Source organism: Cnephaeus nilssonii (assembly GCF_951640355.1).
Source record: "Cnephaeus nilssonii genome assembly, chromosome: 12".
Taxonomy (NCBI): domain Eukaryota; kingdom Metazoa; phylum Chordata; class Mammalia; order Chiroptera; family Vespertilionidae; genus Cnephaeus; species Cnephaeus nilssonii.
Window position 1 is genome coordinate 55,420,049 of NC_137083.1, and position 17,154 is coordinate 55,437,202.

At 38.2% G+C, this 17,154-nt stretch overlaps 1 protein-coding gene across 2 annotated transcripts in view; it reads left to right on the forward strand.

Moving 5' to 3' along the window:
- Positions 1–17,154, forward strand: part of DGKI (diacylglycerol kinase iota) — a gene marked incomplete at its 5' end in the record, with an annotated part of 400,686 nt that overhangs the window by 267,331 nt on the left and 116,201 nt on the right. Inside the window, 2 exons of one of the 2 annotated variants that reach the window (XM_079786744.1) lie at positions 909–1,108; positions 7,130–7,192. In XM_079786744.1, coding sequence (XP_079642870.1) covers positions 909–1,108; positions 7,130–7,192 — 263 coding nt within the window. The remainder of the gene's footprint in view (positions 1–908; positions 1,109–7,129; positions 7,193–17,154) is intronic. The other variant, XM_079786745.1, reaches the window with a different exon arrangement.

Here is a 17,154-nt window from a genome sequence, read left to right on the forward strand (position 1 = left end):
ACTTAATTATTAATTGCCTACTGTTGACTGGAAGCCTTACTGATAACATTAACAGTCAATTAACACATGTATTTTGTATTTTATATGTATTATATAATGTATTCTTAAAGTAAGCTCTAGAAAAGAAAATGTTCTTAAAATCATAAGGAAGAGAAAATACATTTACAGTACTGTATTATTTATCAATACTCTAAGTGTACATCTTCTGTTTATAAGATGAATCATCTGTCATTACCTACATCAATATTTTCTTATATGATACAAAACACTGTGGATGTTATATGTATTACTAACACTAGGCATCAGAAATGGAAAGATAATTGAAAAAATAAATTTGTATAATGATTCATGCATTGATAACAAAGAAAAGCAGCAATTTCATTTTTTTATGGTAGCCTGGCATAACTGATACATTTTCTTCACAGTAGTAAGAAAATCTTTCAAAAAATGTTTCAATATATTTATTTAAAAATGTGTATGTAAGTGAACTCACACAGTTCAAATCCATTCTGCTCAAGGGTCAACTGTAGGTTAGAAGCTCTCTTAAACTATGTGCTTTATCTCTTTCATGTTCTTTTTGTTCTACTTACATTGCTTATTTAATACGCATAGATATTAAAAAGGCCAACTTTTGTATTAAACTATCATGATTGCATTAAGGCTGAAAAATACATAAAAGTGAAAAGTGGCTATTAATGAGAATTTATGGTGAAGCTCATTAAAAGTTTATAAATTTTAGTTTACTTGTCTTGATGATTTATCCAGGGCTTCCAGTTTTACTGCTGGCTAAAACTTTCCATATGCTTATCAAAGGTCTTTTGCTTCTATTTAGTGGACTTGGGGTTGCTAGCGTTGCTGAGTAACTTTACGAACAAACTATAGCTTCCTTTTGACTCTTGTTTTTACAGGCTGCCCTGCAAGTCGGGGGCCACGGGGAAAGGCTGCACCAGTGCCGGGAGGTCATGCTGCTGACTTACAAATCCATCCCCATGCAAGTGGATGGGGAGCCCTGCAGGCTGGCCCCCGCTATGATTCGGATCTCCTTGAGGAATCAGGCCAACATGGTGCAGAAGAGCAAGAGGAGAACGTCCATGCCTTTACTCAATGAGTGAGTCCGCCCCTTGCCTACCTTCCTGAACACAAAGAGTGTGGAGAGGAGGACGCAGAGCATGTGCATGGTTGGGGCCTCACTGTGTTGAGAAAGGAGCAAAAATCCAGGAATCTCAGCAGTTCCTTAGACTCTCTCACGTTTTTTCTTCATGTTTTTCACACTGTGACCACTTTCTTCTTTTAGAATTCTTTACAGTATTACATGCTAGATTGACGATGCTTCTTCACTGACCACCTGAGTATACATTTCCTGGGACCATCAGAAACTCATTAAGAATCAGGGGCCATAAAATGCATCCAAATAAATGCGTTCTTTTGTATTTCGTTTTAGGAAGTCAGGCTGTCTGCCTCCTCTTTACCCAGGTCACTTGGAAAGTGTTGGTTTTGCCAACAACAGGAGGTTGGCAGAGCTGGATTTTGGCTCACCTGTCTCCTGCCTTTTTGGGGGCCTATGTACTCTGTTGCTTCAGCTCAGTTTGCCATTCTGGGTGGCATCCTATTGTTTAGATTTAACCTGACCCAGGATGCATTGCTTAAACAAAAGTGTATCCTGTCCTTGATCCTTTCCTTGGTGTTTGGATAAACTGATTTCAGATAAGGTGATAATGACTAGATATTCATTTTTTTTAGCATCCCTTAATCTAATTTTTATTGAAACATGTATCTGGGATTGGTGAAGGAGAGAAAAAGATGGGGATTTGGAGCATTTTTTGAGTATCTTCTATATATCATGCCCATATGACCAATCTGACTCAAGGTAAGGCCGTTTCAGGGCTCACCTTTGGGTCGTTCTTCTGTCACAGTGAGGGACCCTCCAAGGTGCTCTTCCTGTTTGTGGCCTGTGATGCATGGTTAACTATTTGTACTGAATGGCTGGCTTCCTCTAGTGCCTGTGAAGCAAGGACATGCTTTGCCATGTATTTATTGAGTCAATATGACAATCTACGGAAGTGCCTAGAATAAGCCAATGACATGGGTGCCATAGATCACTGCTGAAGCTTGACCACCTCTCTGAGACAGTATACACTGAGGAACAGCATTAGACAGGGCTCTTCGGGTGTTTTCGTTTTGGGTATTTGCTTCGAAGTCTGAACTTGGGGTGAGATATCCTCTCTGCTCTGCTTCCTCCTTCCCCAAATCACTCTGGACTTCCCCAGAACTTTTCTTAGGTCATTATCTAGGGGGCTCATTTAGCTATATATCTTGTTTCATTTACATTTTGTAGCTAGTGAAGCTCCTAGCTTATTACTGATATCTTTACCTTCTATTAGGTTGGCTATACAATTGCTGAGTTTATATGTTAAAAAGTAAGATGTCAGCAACAATATATGGTTGGCCACATTCTCTCTAGAAACCTTAGAGTTAAGCCATGAACCACTGGTTTGGTCGAATTCTCTGAACTGGTAGTGAAAAGCCATCTCTGTGAGTAGCTCAGGCTATTTGGGGTCACTTGTGGATAGCTTGTTAAGAACCCATAATACAGCTAAATGTTCTCAGTGTTTATGGGCAAGGAACTCCAATTCTCATGTCTGGGACTTCTCTATTTAATAATCTTATCAGACATGAAATTGTTTTCAGGTATTTAGTTTTAAACACCTCTTGCCTTTGAAAAAGAATTTGTATTTACTTAGTAATTGTATTGTTAAGAATCCACTTAGGCTTTCTTCACATGTAAAAACAAATATAAATAGTTTTTGGGGGGTGTTTTTTTTTTACTCATGACACACATGACAGATTCTGTGACTTCATAGATTTAGCTGCACAGGTAGGTATGTGTTCAATAAGCCATCTCAACTCAAAAATAGTTACTTTCCACCAGGGGGCAGTGGTGGCTCCATTAAAGCAGTCTTGGGTCATATGAAAGACCCATGCAAAATGGCAATAATAGTATGCTTTTGATTTTTAAAGAGAACACAAATAAATATCTATATAAATAAAAGTCTAAGCGACCATTACAACCGAATGACCGGAACCACCAGAACGACCAGAACCACTGGGCCGACCGGTCGCTATGACACGCACTGACCACTAGGGGGCAGACGCTCAACACAGGAGCTGCCCCCTGGTGGTCAGTGGGCTTCCACAGTGGGAGTGTCCCTTAGCTGACCTACCCTTCCCCGTGGCCCACCAGCTGGGGTGGTAGCCACTCCCTCCCTCAGTAGTTCTGCAGGTCCTATCTCCAGAGAACGGGCCAGGCACCGAGGGACCAGTGCTGCTGGCACAATCCCAACAGCACCACTGGCCTCCTGGAAGTCGGCCTTGGGCACTGCGGCCTCTTCCCCTCGCTAGACACTCTGCAAGGAAGAAAGGATATAAGAGCAGCCACCAGGTGGTTCCTGACAAACAGAGCGAATGTCAGCGGGATGGATCCAGATCCCAGGCTGGCAAGGGCATCCCAACCGGAGGGCCAGTCATGTCCCAGCCTTCCCCACCCCCCTGGGGACTCCACCTGTGCACGAATTCGTGCACTGGGCCTCTAGTTCAAAGATAAGAAAGCTCTTTATTACTACTTATGATGAAAATCATTCAACACTATATTTTTAGAAAATCAATATAGGTAGCACGTTTCAAAGGAAAACAAAACACTCAGTTACCATATAATACTTTTTCACTAGACCTCAATTTCTCTTACCCACTGGTCTTATTCACCCTCTGAGATTAGATTGCCTTTTTTCTATTTCTCTAGAAATCATTGTTTTGAAATCTATCTTCTTCTACTGGATTTATAAGTGGAGTTTTCAGTTTAAGGGCAGCCTGACTGTTAAGACCTTTTAAAATGTTTTCTCTCTTTCAGCCATGGTTGTATAAAGCTTACTATTGCAGCCAAGTCAGAGAGAGATCATGGAAAGATATATCTTTATTTCCTTCCTTCATTTTTTTCCTTTTCTTCCTTTCTGTCTTTCTCCTTTTCTTTCTGTCTTTCTCCTTTTCTTTCTTTCTTTCTTTCTTTCTTTCTTTCTTTCTTTCTTTCTTTCTTTCTTTCTTTCTTTCTTTCTTTCTTTCTTTTTTCTAAGACTATATGTTTCTTCTGTTTCATTTGCTTGTCTTCTTTCAGATGAAAGAGAACTGGTTTAAACTATCTTAGGAATTTTAGTTAGAAAAACCTCTGTGTGTTGAGGAGATGGGAGTTCTCAGCCAGAAGAGGGTATCCTTTATCTTAAGAAAGTATCCTTCGTTCACATAGCATGTGAACTGTGAGTATTTGAGTTTTAAGTGTTTGGTTCCCCTAAACAACTGGCTCCCTCTTTGGCTTGAATGCCGGTGCTCCGCAGGGATTTGCCCTTTCTCCGGGAGCGCCCATCAGCACCCCACGTTTAATCTATGACTGATGAGCTAATGGGTCTCAGATCTGCATCTTCAACAGGGTTTCTTGTAAAAACTGAAGACTCATCACTAAATATTTTAGTTGACATTTTTACTTGGATATCTCATGACAACATCATGGACTACTATTAATAGATTCATTAAGTCTGTTCTCCTCATCACCCAATGAGCCTTTTTCATTCACATGTCCACTCATTCACCATGACCCTGGACCCTAGAGTCCTGTCAGTCCCATCCACTTTTACATATCCAGTGCCTTCTTTGAAATCTACCTTCTATCTAATTCCCACATCTTTAACTCTCAGACCATCTATCCATCTTCTTTGCTAGTTACCTCTCAGTGGCACTCCTAAAATATGCTCATAATTCATTTCCTTATTTCCAGTGTTGCTGCCCTTCCCATAATGCCTTTTCCAATAGACTATTTAGAATGAACTTTCTAAAAATGTAAAGCCTATATGCTTTGCTTTACAGACTTTATGATCATTGCCTTCTTCATCATCATATTCCTATGCCTCAGAGACAATTGCTGGTCCTAGAGCAGCTGTCTTGTGAATCATCCTATCTTTTGCACTTCTGTTGTCCTCACCTCCTTTCATCTGCTGATTCTCACTCAAGTTCAAGACTGCATTGATATATCACTTTCCCTAAGAACTTTTTTCTATCTACTTCTAGACATTAAATATACCACTCAGTGCTCCTATAGTGCTCATGCTTATACCATTTATGAAAAATAGTGTAACCATTGATTTACTTGTCTCTCTTCCCTGCTCTGTGGGGAAATGCTGGGGTTTTCCCCTTAGGGTCCCTGGTACCTATCAGTGTGCCTGAGACTCGTGGTTACATGGTGAATAAGTGGCTCATACGTGGTTCAGATCTGATAAGTTTCTTCAAAATTATTTCTAAAATAACAAATCTAAGATCTCATGAATATAAAAATGATATAGGAAATGTCTTGATCAAATTTTATGATAATAACTGGAAGAATTTTTAGATCTGATTCACATGCATAGCTGGAGGAAGTCCCATGAGAAACAGTTAAATAGTAGTCCTTCATAATGCCACTATAACTTCACATATGCAAAACGGGAAAAATAATTTTAAAAAATGTCTTGGTTTATAATTCATATTTGTTATTATTATACACAAACTAAAAGGCCAGTCCCCATTTGTGTTCAATAATCCTCCCTCCATTGGTACAGGAATATATCTTATTTTATTGTGGCTATGAATCTATTCGAAATATGAACTCTAGCAAATAGCTTCCCACAAAAAAAGTAATAGAGGAGATTTATGTAGGTTCATATTCATGTACTAGTAATGTGGAAGCCACATTATGTTGCCTGTTTGAAAGGCACTTTAGAAAAAGATCAGAAACTTGCTCAGGCTGGTATGGCTCTGTTGGTTGGGCATTGTCCCATGCACTGAAAGGTTGCTGGTTCGATTCCCGGTCAGGGCACATGCCTGGGTTGCAGGCGATCCCTGGCAGGGGACATATAGGAGGCAGCACATCAATGTTTCGCTCTCACATTGATGTTTCTTTCTCTCTCCTTTTCCTTCCTCTCTCTCTAAAAAGAAAATCAATAAAAACTTTTTTTTTTTAAGAAAAAGATCAGAAATTTAACATTACTCGGTGTTTAGGGAGGTCTTAAGCTAGCTGTTACCATGAGTTCAGTATTTATTAAAAATACATTGTTAAGGGTGACTGCATTGTCTAAGGACACGATTTCTAGTTGCCAGCTTTGAACTAGGCAAACAGAGTTCGTCAGCCTGTCTGCTGAGAAATATTATTGGTTATAACTGATAGTCCTTGGGGAATAACAGGGAGTTACTTCATGGGTGAGTTTACATGAGACTTTTCATACCCAGCAGAAAAGATGGATCTGGGGAGCTATGTCTATTGCAACTATAGTGAAACTGTTCAAATCGACTAAGAGTGTAATTAGGTAAAAGTGACAGGAAATTTGGGGTTTAGTTTTTTTGAATTCTACATTTGTCTTTTCTAATAACCACTCAAGGCCCTCTCCTTAATCTAAGAAGGGACAAAAGAGAGATGGCGTCTATGGTTTTAATCTTCTACCAAGAATATGAGTGGAATTACGGCTTTGCTGTGGTAAATTTAGGCTTTTTTGGTATCACGGAGTTCTTAAAAAGCCTTTGGTGTTTAAGTGAAGGAAGTTAAAGTTGAGTCTGTCTTTTCAATATGGTGGTCTTTTGACACAAATATTCCTACAAATTAAGGAGTGAAGTATACCTTCCCTCTCCTGAGAGATAAGTTGATGATGCCTGCTTGCCCGTGTGTGTGTGTGTGTGTGTGTGTGTGTGTGTGTGTGTGTGGTGCTTCATCTCCTTGGATGTCCTGAATGACCTAAGAGGACCATAATGATCCCTCCTGCCCCGCATCTCTGCCCAACGTCAGCGCTCTCCACATCTGCCCTGCACTCTGCCCTGCGCTCCAGTCTGTGGTTTGCCTCGAGCCAGCCTGTGCCATGTGTCCTGTTGGCTTCGTTGCTATCACCGGCTTTTTGGATTATTTCCGTGGCTGGCTTGATTTTTCCTTTGCATTCACTGGTAACGCGCTTGTTTAATTTCTGTTTAAATTTTGTGTGTCTCTCTTTCTCTCTCCTGGCTTGTTCCCTGTCTGTCCACGCTGTTGTGCTGACTGTCTTCGCTGCTCATTCCCTGCTGCCTCTAGCCTTCATCAGGTGCAAGCTGCGGACCTGCGGAGAGTGTCTGCTCCCCCTGGCTCCTTCACCATGTGAGTACAAAGCCGGTCAGTTTTTACATTTTGTCTCTCACCCTCATCTCCTCCTCAGGATTAGATGACCTGCGCCCTTTTCCTTCACAGGTCTGCTTCTCAGACAAAGAACCGCCTAACCACAATTGCCTTCTTTACCCCTTCTCTGCTTTGAGATGGAGCTGCGAAGTTCATTGTGTTCTACTTGTCTCATTCCTCTATGAGTTCACAATATAATTTTTTATTAGATACTTTAGGGCCCCTGATTGCATAGGGCTCTATATAATTCCATACTAAGCATTGCTTTTTATGGAAAGCTGAGGTCATACCATTAGACCATTACTCTGATCTAATTATCTAGGGCTCAGGGAGGATGTTGAAGAAGTGCCTGCTGACCTTGATTTGTGGACAGACCCCTAAAATTATGTATGGGGTTCTAGGTGTGGCCATCTGCATCTGTGCATTTTTCTGGGATAAGGATCTGTGGTTGTAATAAAGGAGCAATGCCCTAAAACTTTCATTGAGTTAGCAAAACCCAGTTTATACACAATAATTTGTACTTAACATACTTAATGCTTTCATTTTTTTTCTGGTGAAAACAGACAAAAAGAAAATACGTGTTTTAGCACTCCACTTCGGGACTTTATGTTGTTGCCTCTGTCTTGCTCTTTTTTCTTGTCTCCATCTCCCATATACTTAGCTAGCTTTTGTTATGTTTCGGGTCCTGGTACAGGTGCTTTACATACATTATGCTAATGTACTCCCCCAACAACCCTATATCCTATGTGGTATTATTATCTTCATGTGATACATGAGAAGCCTGATGCACAGTGAGGTTAAGTAACTTGCCTAGGGTCACACAGCTAATGAATGGCAGACTGGGATGCAAACTCAGGCCATCTTACTTCAGAGTTCATACTCTTAACAGTTTATAATCTGCCGCCTTTCATCCATCATGATCCTTTCTATTTTCTCAGGACCTGGTTGAATGATTGCTTTCTCAAAGAATTGGTCCTTGATTCTTGCTGTCAGAGTTAGCTACATCCTCACAGGAGTTCACTATTGATGTTCTCATAGTTCTCAAAGGTTTAGTAAATTGGTATCAATTACACGAGCTCTATATCATTTGTATCTCACACTAGACTTTGAGATCATTGACCATATCTTCTTGTGAATCTTTGTGTTCCCTGCTCTGATCACAGATCTCAGCACAGAGTATTCTGAAACCAAACATAATGTTTGGTTGGCAGAATGAATGAATGAAAGAATACAGTTCTAAATTGACCTGTTCAATATATAACATCTAGGTTTATGCCAAAGTGATATAATCTTATTTTCAACCCTAGTCTTATAGATATACACTTACTTATTAAATATTTTTGCAAAATATTTATTTTGTACTTTCTTTGCATCAGCGCAATAAAGCCCTACCTTTATGTACATTAAAATTGAGTGATCAAAGAATCAATGAGAAGGTAGCATTTAATTTCCAATTTAATGCAGGTTATTGCTGAGGTATATTCTCTGTTCTACAGAAGGCCTGTTCAGAAAACTTGAGTCCAAGCAATGGCTCTCAGGGATCATTACTTTCAGTGGCACTACTTATAGAGTTCAGAGTATTGAGAGTATCAACAACCGAAGTACATGTGATATATGCCATATTTCTATCATTCTTTAAGTTTGTATTGTGTTTAAGTCTTAGTGGCATGTAAATTAAATGAGGCACTTTTTTTCTTATTTCAGGTATGTATGCTATAGTGAGGTAAATTTGTTTGTTTTGAAAGGGTATAACAGGCAAGACACCAAGGTATGGCCACTTTAAATCCAAAATGTTTTATATTTATATAGGATATATTAAATAGTACATATTATATGTAACTGATGAAATATTTATATAATAAAATTTTATTAAATTTGAGTATAACTTTTAAAATTAGATAGCAAAACACTATCAAATAGAGCGAGGAACATGGAGAAAAATCTAAGCACAATAGTGAATACTGTCTTTATATATTACAGCAATGGTAACTTAGCTTTGACCCACTTTCACCCTGCTATTTGCTATTTTCAGCGATGTTTAACAATCCACATTAATGTTCTTTGGTCCTCATGAAAGTCAGGACTCCAGTATGTATCTAATACATAACCCTTTACAACTGGCTTCTTTAACTGACCACAATGTGTTTGGTACTTATCAAAGTTGTTGCATACATCTATCATTTTTTCCTACTTACTGCTGAGCAGCATTTCATTGTATGAATGTTTCCATTTATTTACCCATTCACTCATTAAAGGACATCTCGATCTGGGTTATTTCCTGTGCTGGGAAATTATGATAGACATTCCATAAACATTGATGAAAGGGTTTTGTGTAAACATTAGTTTTCATTTTCCTAGGTTAAACACCTAGAAATGGGATTCCTGGATCATATGGTAAGAGTGTGCTTAACTTCATAAGAAACCGACTGTTTTCCAGAGTGATTGTCACATTTTGCATTTCCACCAACAAATGTATGCAAATTTCAGTTTTTCCACATCCCTGCTAACAGCACTTGAAAATTTTTTATCATTTGATCATTCTAAAATGAGTCTCTTTACATGTGATTATTTGTGTTCTATTTTGTACTCTTTGATGAAGTATCTGTTCAAGTCTCACCAACTGGGGAGCTGTTTTGTTTTCTTCCTGTTGAATTTTGAAAAATTATCATATACAGGGGTGGGCAAAACTAAGTATACAGGTGTGAGTACATGAAATACAGTTTTTTTGTATTATTATTTATTAATTATTGTATTATTTACCATACTGTACAACTACTTTTGGCCCACCCTGTATTCTGGAGTCATTTGTTAAGTATGTGCTTTGTGAACGTGAATATTTTTATTGCAGTGTATCTACTATCTTTTCATTCTCTTAACAATAGCTTATATAGAGCAAAACTTTCAACTTTTGACAAAGTTAAAATTATTTATTTTTTCTTTAAAGAGGTATGTTTTTGTATTCCATGAGTGCTTGGCACATAGTAGCCAATCAATAAACATCTGTTGAATGAGAAGAAAACACCTGTATAGAATTCGTAAAATAGCTATTTGAGAACTCTGAAAAGTGAGTGATAGCAGCAGATTGGAGAAGATAAGAATTTAAAATGCCATCAAACTGGTGGTGAGCTCTGCTGTTGTTTTCCCTCCAAAAACCCTGGTGTGGACACCAGGCAGCACAAAGACTGCCTCAGTCTGGGTGCCGGCAGAGGAAGCTCTAGGAGAGCCCTTGGGCTCCTACTTAAGGAAAGGAAAGGGACTCTGAAGCTCAGAGAAATTGGGGCAATTCTCCCTTTTTTTAATTGCCCCTCCCCCCCATTTTCTTATACCCCAGCACTCAGGCAATTTTGACACACTGGTATGTTTGGTGTTACATTCAAGAACTCTTTGTTTAATCCCAGTTCATGAATATTTCTTCCTTTGTTTTCTTCTGGAAACAAACGTTTTACATTTTGCATTTAAATCTGTGACTTGTTTTGAGTTATTTTTTGTATAAAATGTGAGATTTAGCCTGGGCCGGCATCGCTCAGTAGTTGAGTGTTGACCTATGAACCAAGAGGTCTGGGTTCGATTCCCAGTCAGGGCACATGCCCGGGTTGCAGGCTCGATCCCCAGTAGGGGGCGTGCTGGAGGTGGCCTACCAATGATTCTCTCTTATCATTGATATATCTATCTGTCTATTCCTCTCCCTTCATCTCTGTAATCAATAAACGTGTTGATTACAGAGATGAAGGGAGAGGAATAGACAGATCTCTGGTCCTGGCATGAACACGTTGCAGGAAGTATGCAGCAGAGTGAGGTAACTAAATCCTTAGTTTTCTGGCTTACAGACCAGCAAAGGGAGCCCCAGAAAACTCTTCCACACCCTGCACTCTCTCAGGGAGTAGCCAACACATTGCCAAAGTGGAAATTTACATGTAGGCCTTTGTAAACTATGACGTTGACCTCTAAAGTAGCCAAGAGGATCCATCAGACATAATTTGCCTCAGAATGAATTAAACTGTTGGTGGCTAACACACCAGCCTTTTCAAGAACCTCAGAATGAATAGCACTTCTGGGCCAGCTAAGCTTCCAGAAGAGCTTGTTATCTGGGGCAGAAATCTGTTCAAATTCTGATTCATCGATTATAAGTTTTGGGTCATAGTTTCTGGACCCAAAGATCAATTGTGAGGGTACCAAAAGGGCCTAAGCATTCAAAAGTTGGGAGTATATTTATGGCTAATGCTTTTGTTATTATTACTGTATCCCTCGGTGTTATCTCTGAGTGGTAGGATTATAGATAATTTCTAATTGGCTTTCTATATTTTCTGATAGATTTCACTGAACATGCATTATTTCTATAAAGGGAAAGAAAGCAAATAGTAAATTTGATACTTTTAAAAGAACAGGAGAGAGTTGCTAAATCCAGGAAACTGGGAAAAAAAAAGTCACTTCCTCAATCTCAGAGTCAGATCATAAAGCTTAGAGTTAGCTCCAGGATTTCCAAAAAACAAAGCTATTTGGTCTCTGAGCCTCTGAGCAGAGATAACTGCTAAGCTTCACCTATCCTCTCTTTCTCTCTCCTCCCACTGTCACCTTTCCTGGGTTATCTTCTAGTGATTTCACTTGACCTTCAATTGGGCCAAAATGTCATGCTTTCCTTTCTTTTCATGCCATCTTCTCTCTGCTGGTTCCATAAATCAGATAAACCAAATTGAAAATTCCAAAGAAAAGGAAGTAGGAGCTACTTGGGCTTTATCTCAAACCAATTTCCAAATTTGAGCCCAGGCTGCAACATGGACAATGGTTTTCCTCCCTGGGCTCTGAGTGTCCCCGAGAGCTTTCTTCCTCTGCCTGTGCTCTTCCCCGCAGCTCACCAGAGGGGTCTGTTTTATGACAAAAGGGCAGCAGGAGTGGACCAAGTCTCTGGCTGGAGTGTCTTCCTCCTTATTCCGTAGCCCTACCCCCAACCCCTGTGGTCACATCCTTAGTTTTGTGTATCTGGGGGGCGGGGGGGTGCGGGGGGCATGTGTTTGTCTGTGGAATATTGATCATGTATTAACCTTTTTGCATTTCAGTTTTTCAGATATTTTAAAAAATGCAGCTAGTCCCTGCGTTTTAAATATCTATCAACTTTGAAGTTCTGTTATGATAAAATTCAGGGCATGACCCCACACTCTGTGAAAATCAGTCCCAAGGGGATCTAAGGCACAAGTAGGCAAGACATGCCATGGGACAGGACATGTCGTCCTTTAGCCCGAATGCTGACCAGGGAGGCCCAGGCCCTGCACTGCCATGGACAGTCAGTGTCTCACCTTACGCTAAGCAGAACCCTAGTGGCTTTGTTCCATTTAGCCAGAGAAGTAATCATGTGTGCCTGACATTATGCTAACCAGCTTGAGTTCTGATCAGATATAATGTCCTAATACTAGTATATAGTAACAGTTGTTATTATTCCCATTCCATAGATGAGAAGATTGAGAATAAAAAATGTTAGAAAACATGCCTAAGATCATAAAAGTGATGAAGTTAAGTTTAACACTCAAGGCCATCTGCTTTGAGGATAGAATTTAAGACCCTGAACTCTACCATTAGCATAACCTTTGGTCATTTTCCTGTGTGTGTATGTTTATTTTCATATATGTGATTTACATATTTTAATCAAATCATACTATGTAAACTTCCCCCTTTGTAAGAAAATGTGGGGATGAATAATAATTTAGAATTCAATTTTGAGTGTTTCAATTGTGTAAATCTTTGATAAGTTTGCAGTTCAAATGTTATAAGAAAAGTACCAGAATGATAAACCCCAGTTAAAAATAAATTCGAGTACTGCTAAAGCACTTGAAGGCTCTTTTAGGATTGTTAGCCAGGGCATTTGGTCTGTGAAAGAGGCTCATTGTGAAGGGTCCAGCTCTCATCCTCAGTGGACGGGGGTACATGTGGTCTTCCTTTAGCAAAGGTAAGCATGTCGCAGAATTTGGTGCAGTTATGTAAAGGATAATACATTTAGGACTCCCTCCATATTTGAAATTATATCTATTTGCTTTTAAAAAGTGTTTTTAGAGGTGGATTATTCATGTGTGCATAGGTGTAAAAGCAGTCTTAGGGGTCAGCACTTCTCGCAGAGTGAAAGGTCACTTCAAAAGTAAAGTGAGTATTTATTCAGTGCTGCTGGCTTGTGGTGCAGGCATAGGAGGCTGTGGCACAAGTCAGCTTCTAAGTTAGCGGGCGGTTTGGTATAGGCTATGCACCAGGTCTGCTGGGCTGGACCCAGGAGGGAAATAAATTCATGAATTTTTGTTCATTTGTTTAGTCAAGATAAATTTTCTAAAAAATTAAAATTTAACCCTTTGCACTCGCTTGCTTTTTTCTCGATTCCTTTATTCTAATGCTAACCATGTCGAGTCACACTCGACATCCGAGTGCTAAAGGTTAAAAATCTGATCTTAGAAATAACATTAGTTCAATAATACAACAGTAATTTTTTTTTTATTCTATATACCTTGACTTTTAGAAGAAGTTGAAATTAGGTTTAAATATCCTGAACAGTGTTATCAAGCCACCGGAGTTTTCCAACCACTCTTCTATTATGTATCTTTTATAACCAATAGTCATAGGACCAAAACAAAATGCATTAGTTCTCTTAGGTCAGTGGTCGGCAAACTCATTAGTCAACGGAGCCAAATATCAACAGTACAACGATTGAAATTTCTTTTGAGAGCCAAATTTTTTAAACCTAATCTATATAGTTAGGTACATTGTTATTAACTTAATTAGGGTACTCCTTCAATCGCACTGTAGGTGCGCGCCCGCACGTGGTATTTTGTGGAAGAGCCACACTCAAGGGGCCAAAGAGCCACATGTGGCTCGCGAGCCGTGGTTTGCCGACCACTGTCTTAGTGCATCTTTTTAGCAGGCATCTGTATGAATTTGCAAGGGCTGCCACAATAAAGTACCACAGCCTAAGTAGCTTGAACAACAGAAATTTTTCTCCTCAGCTTCTGGGAGCTAGAGGTCTGAGATCACGGTGTTGGCTGGTCGATTTCTTTTGAGGCCTCTCTGTTTGGCTTGTTGATGGCCATCATCTTCCTGTGTCTTCATGTTTTCTTCCTCTTTGTCTGTGTTCTCACCTCTTCTTAAATAGACACTAGTCAGATTAGATTAGGGTCCACCCATAAAACATCATTTAACCTTAATTCCTCTGAAGACCTTGTCTCCAAATATGGTCATATTCTGAGGAACTGGAGGGTTAGGACTTGATTATATGAATTTTCCAGGATACAACCCAGCTCATAATAGCATCTTAGTAGATACATTTGAATTTTAAGGTTCTTTTCCTGCCACCAACTACATGAAGATTGAACTTTGTGTATATTACTTGTATTAATAGTTTAATTCCTTAAATTCTTTTAAAAATGTTATAAGAAGGGCTGAAGGACATTGCTCTTTTATTTGTAGCAGATTCTCTGTATTAATTATATGAGTACAATAAAGTTGATGACTTGTCTGATCCCAAATTCATTTTTCTGTAAAATAATGTGGCTTAACAATATGAACTTTACATTTCTTTTTTAATCCAAATTCCTAAAACTGTTACTATAATAAAATAACTGTAGAAATACAGACTATAAAAGGAAAGGAAAAGGAATAATTTTGCTAGTCTTTGTGAAGAAAAGATTTATTTACATAGGGACTCTCTACCCAGAAGAAAACAAAACAAAACACACACCTAGATACTTTTAGAAAGTACTCATTCATATCTTCATAACAACATTACAACTGCAATGTTATTAATGGATTTACTGCATTCAGAGAGAAAAAAATAAATGTTTTTGTTTTTTACTCCAGTACTGCAATAATAACTGATATTATATTCTGCCATAGAGTAAGAAAAATATATCAATAACAAACAAATCTAGACATTTGTTTCCAGCGTTCCAAGAGGGTGTTTAGTTTGGATTGCTTTGCTGGCATGGTCATAAATTGCAGTGTGCATTTCATTTGTAGGAGAACTTCAAGTTAATTATAGCAATACAGTTTAGTTTTCTTGGTCTTTCATAGTATCCTGAAACACTTTTATGAAATGAAAAGTGGGTACATTTTTAAAGGCATGAAAAAAAAATACTTGTTGATGCTAGAGTTAATTAATCCCCAGAACCAGTTGTCACATTTTGTGTCAGAAAATGAAATACTAAAAATGAATTCAACAAGTCCCAAAGTTGTAGCTAAAATATTTGACTAAAATAAAAGTGGAATTGGAAGAATTACAAATGTAACAAAGATGCCAAAGCTTTTTACCTCTATATTATGGATAACTAATTATTTTCTTTTCTTAATCATTTAGACTCTCCTGCTCTCAAGAGAAGTTATTTTTGTCCTTTAATTGGGACATAACTCTTTTGCTCTGATGATTTTTTATTGCCTAGGCAAAGTAAAATAATTGCATTTTTCCTTGAAGATAGGTCCTTGGCTTATGAATATATTAGGATATTGCCTTTGGTAGAGATGTGAGCTACTTTAACATGGTGAGTGAAGTGAGAGGAAGAAATGGGACAAGCAAAAGTACCCCAAATTTCACATTCTTTTATGACATTCCTAACAGAAACCATTCTTTTCCTCTCTTTCATTGTTTTACTTTTAATTGATATTTTTGTTCGTTATGTCATGTTTGTTTATTTTTAATCATCTGAATAATTTATTAGTCTAACACTAACAGTATATCTTAAGGAACATTTTCCTTAAGTTTACTATCAAATTTTACAAGGTTATTTTTGTTGGTTAGTAATTGGTGTAGTGGTAGAATTGTCATATGATTTTTACAAGTTCTGTTCTAGCAATGTGTCTTTATTGTCTGTTCTTACATCAACCAGAAGAATGCTTCATAAAAAATTCTTTAGTCATTGGGTCAGGAATTAGAGAAAGGTGATGAAAAGTTCCCCCTAATTGGCTAAATTGCTGAGTTGGAAAGAGGAATTGGGTTTAGAGGACTTTCTGATTCATTCTCCTTGGATTTCTGACAAGGAAACATGGGTTATTGGGAGCACATCTGTGCTACAAGTGGGGGACTTGGCTTTCCACCAGCTATAAGCTGATGACTAGCAGAGTTGTAGGGGAGGTGTGATGCCATGTCTCTCTCCAGAGCCAAATGTAGCACCACTGACTATTCCAGACCTTGGCAAGCCATTGTCAACCTGGATGGGAAAATAGGCGCTAAAACATAATGGTAAAATGCTCATTGCCTGCTAAGAAGAAATGACTTTGCAAGTATTCTTTCTCTAATATCAAGATTTTAGGAAAGTATAGTGTCCTTTTATAAGATGTTTTGTATAGAAAGCTAAAGCCATTTGGAGAAATGTTTCTTATATAATGCCATTTATTGCCAGGCCAATACTTACTTTGTATTTTCTTGACATAAGACAAAATTCTCTCCTTACTGAGCCTATTTCCTAGGAATGCATAGCTACTTTCATACAATTCTCACAGTAGCTTTTCAATAGGAACACATCTTGCCATTTACACATCAATCCTTTCTCACGCTAACTGGAGTTACAACATTTCTCAACCTTAATAGATGGCCATATTTATTTTCACTCCATTATTACTTCATGCATGTGGGCTACTGCTTTGCTTATTTTTACTTATAAAAATTCTAAATTCCTGATTTTTCTGAAGGTTTATTGGTGAAATATTTTAAGTATTTTAAAATTACAAGTAATCTTGGTTTTTTATAAAATTGCTTTTTAATATTACACTAGATGCATGCTCAAATGCCACCATTTGATTCATCAAAGTGTTTAGAGTTACTATATGAACAAATATACCAGTAGTTTTTAGCCTAATTTTAATATCTTTATTGATATATGTGAATGGCCACACAATTTTTTCTTCTGTGAAATGACACTTTTTTAAACTATGCAAATCCCAACACATATTTTAGTTTTCTTTGCAGCAAAGAAAGTCAATTT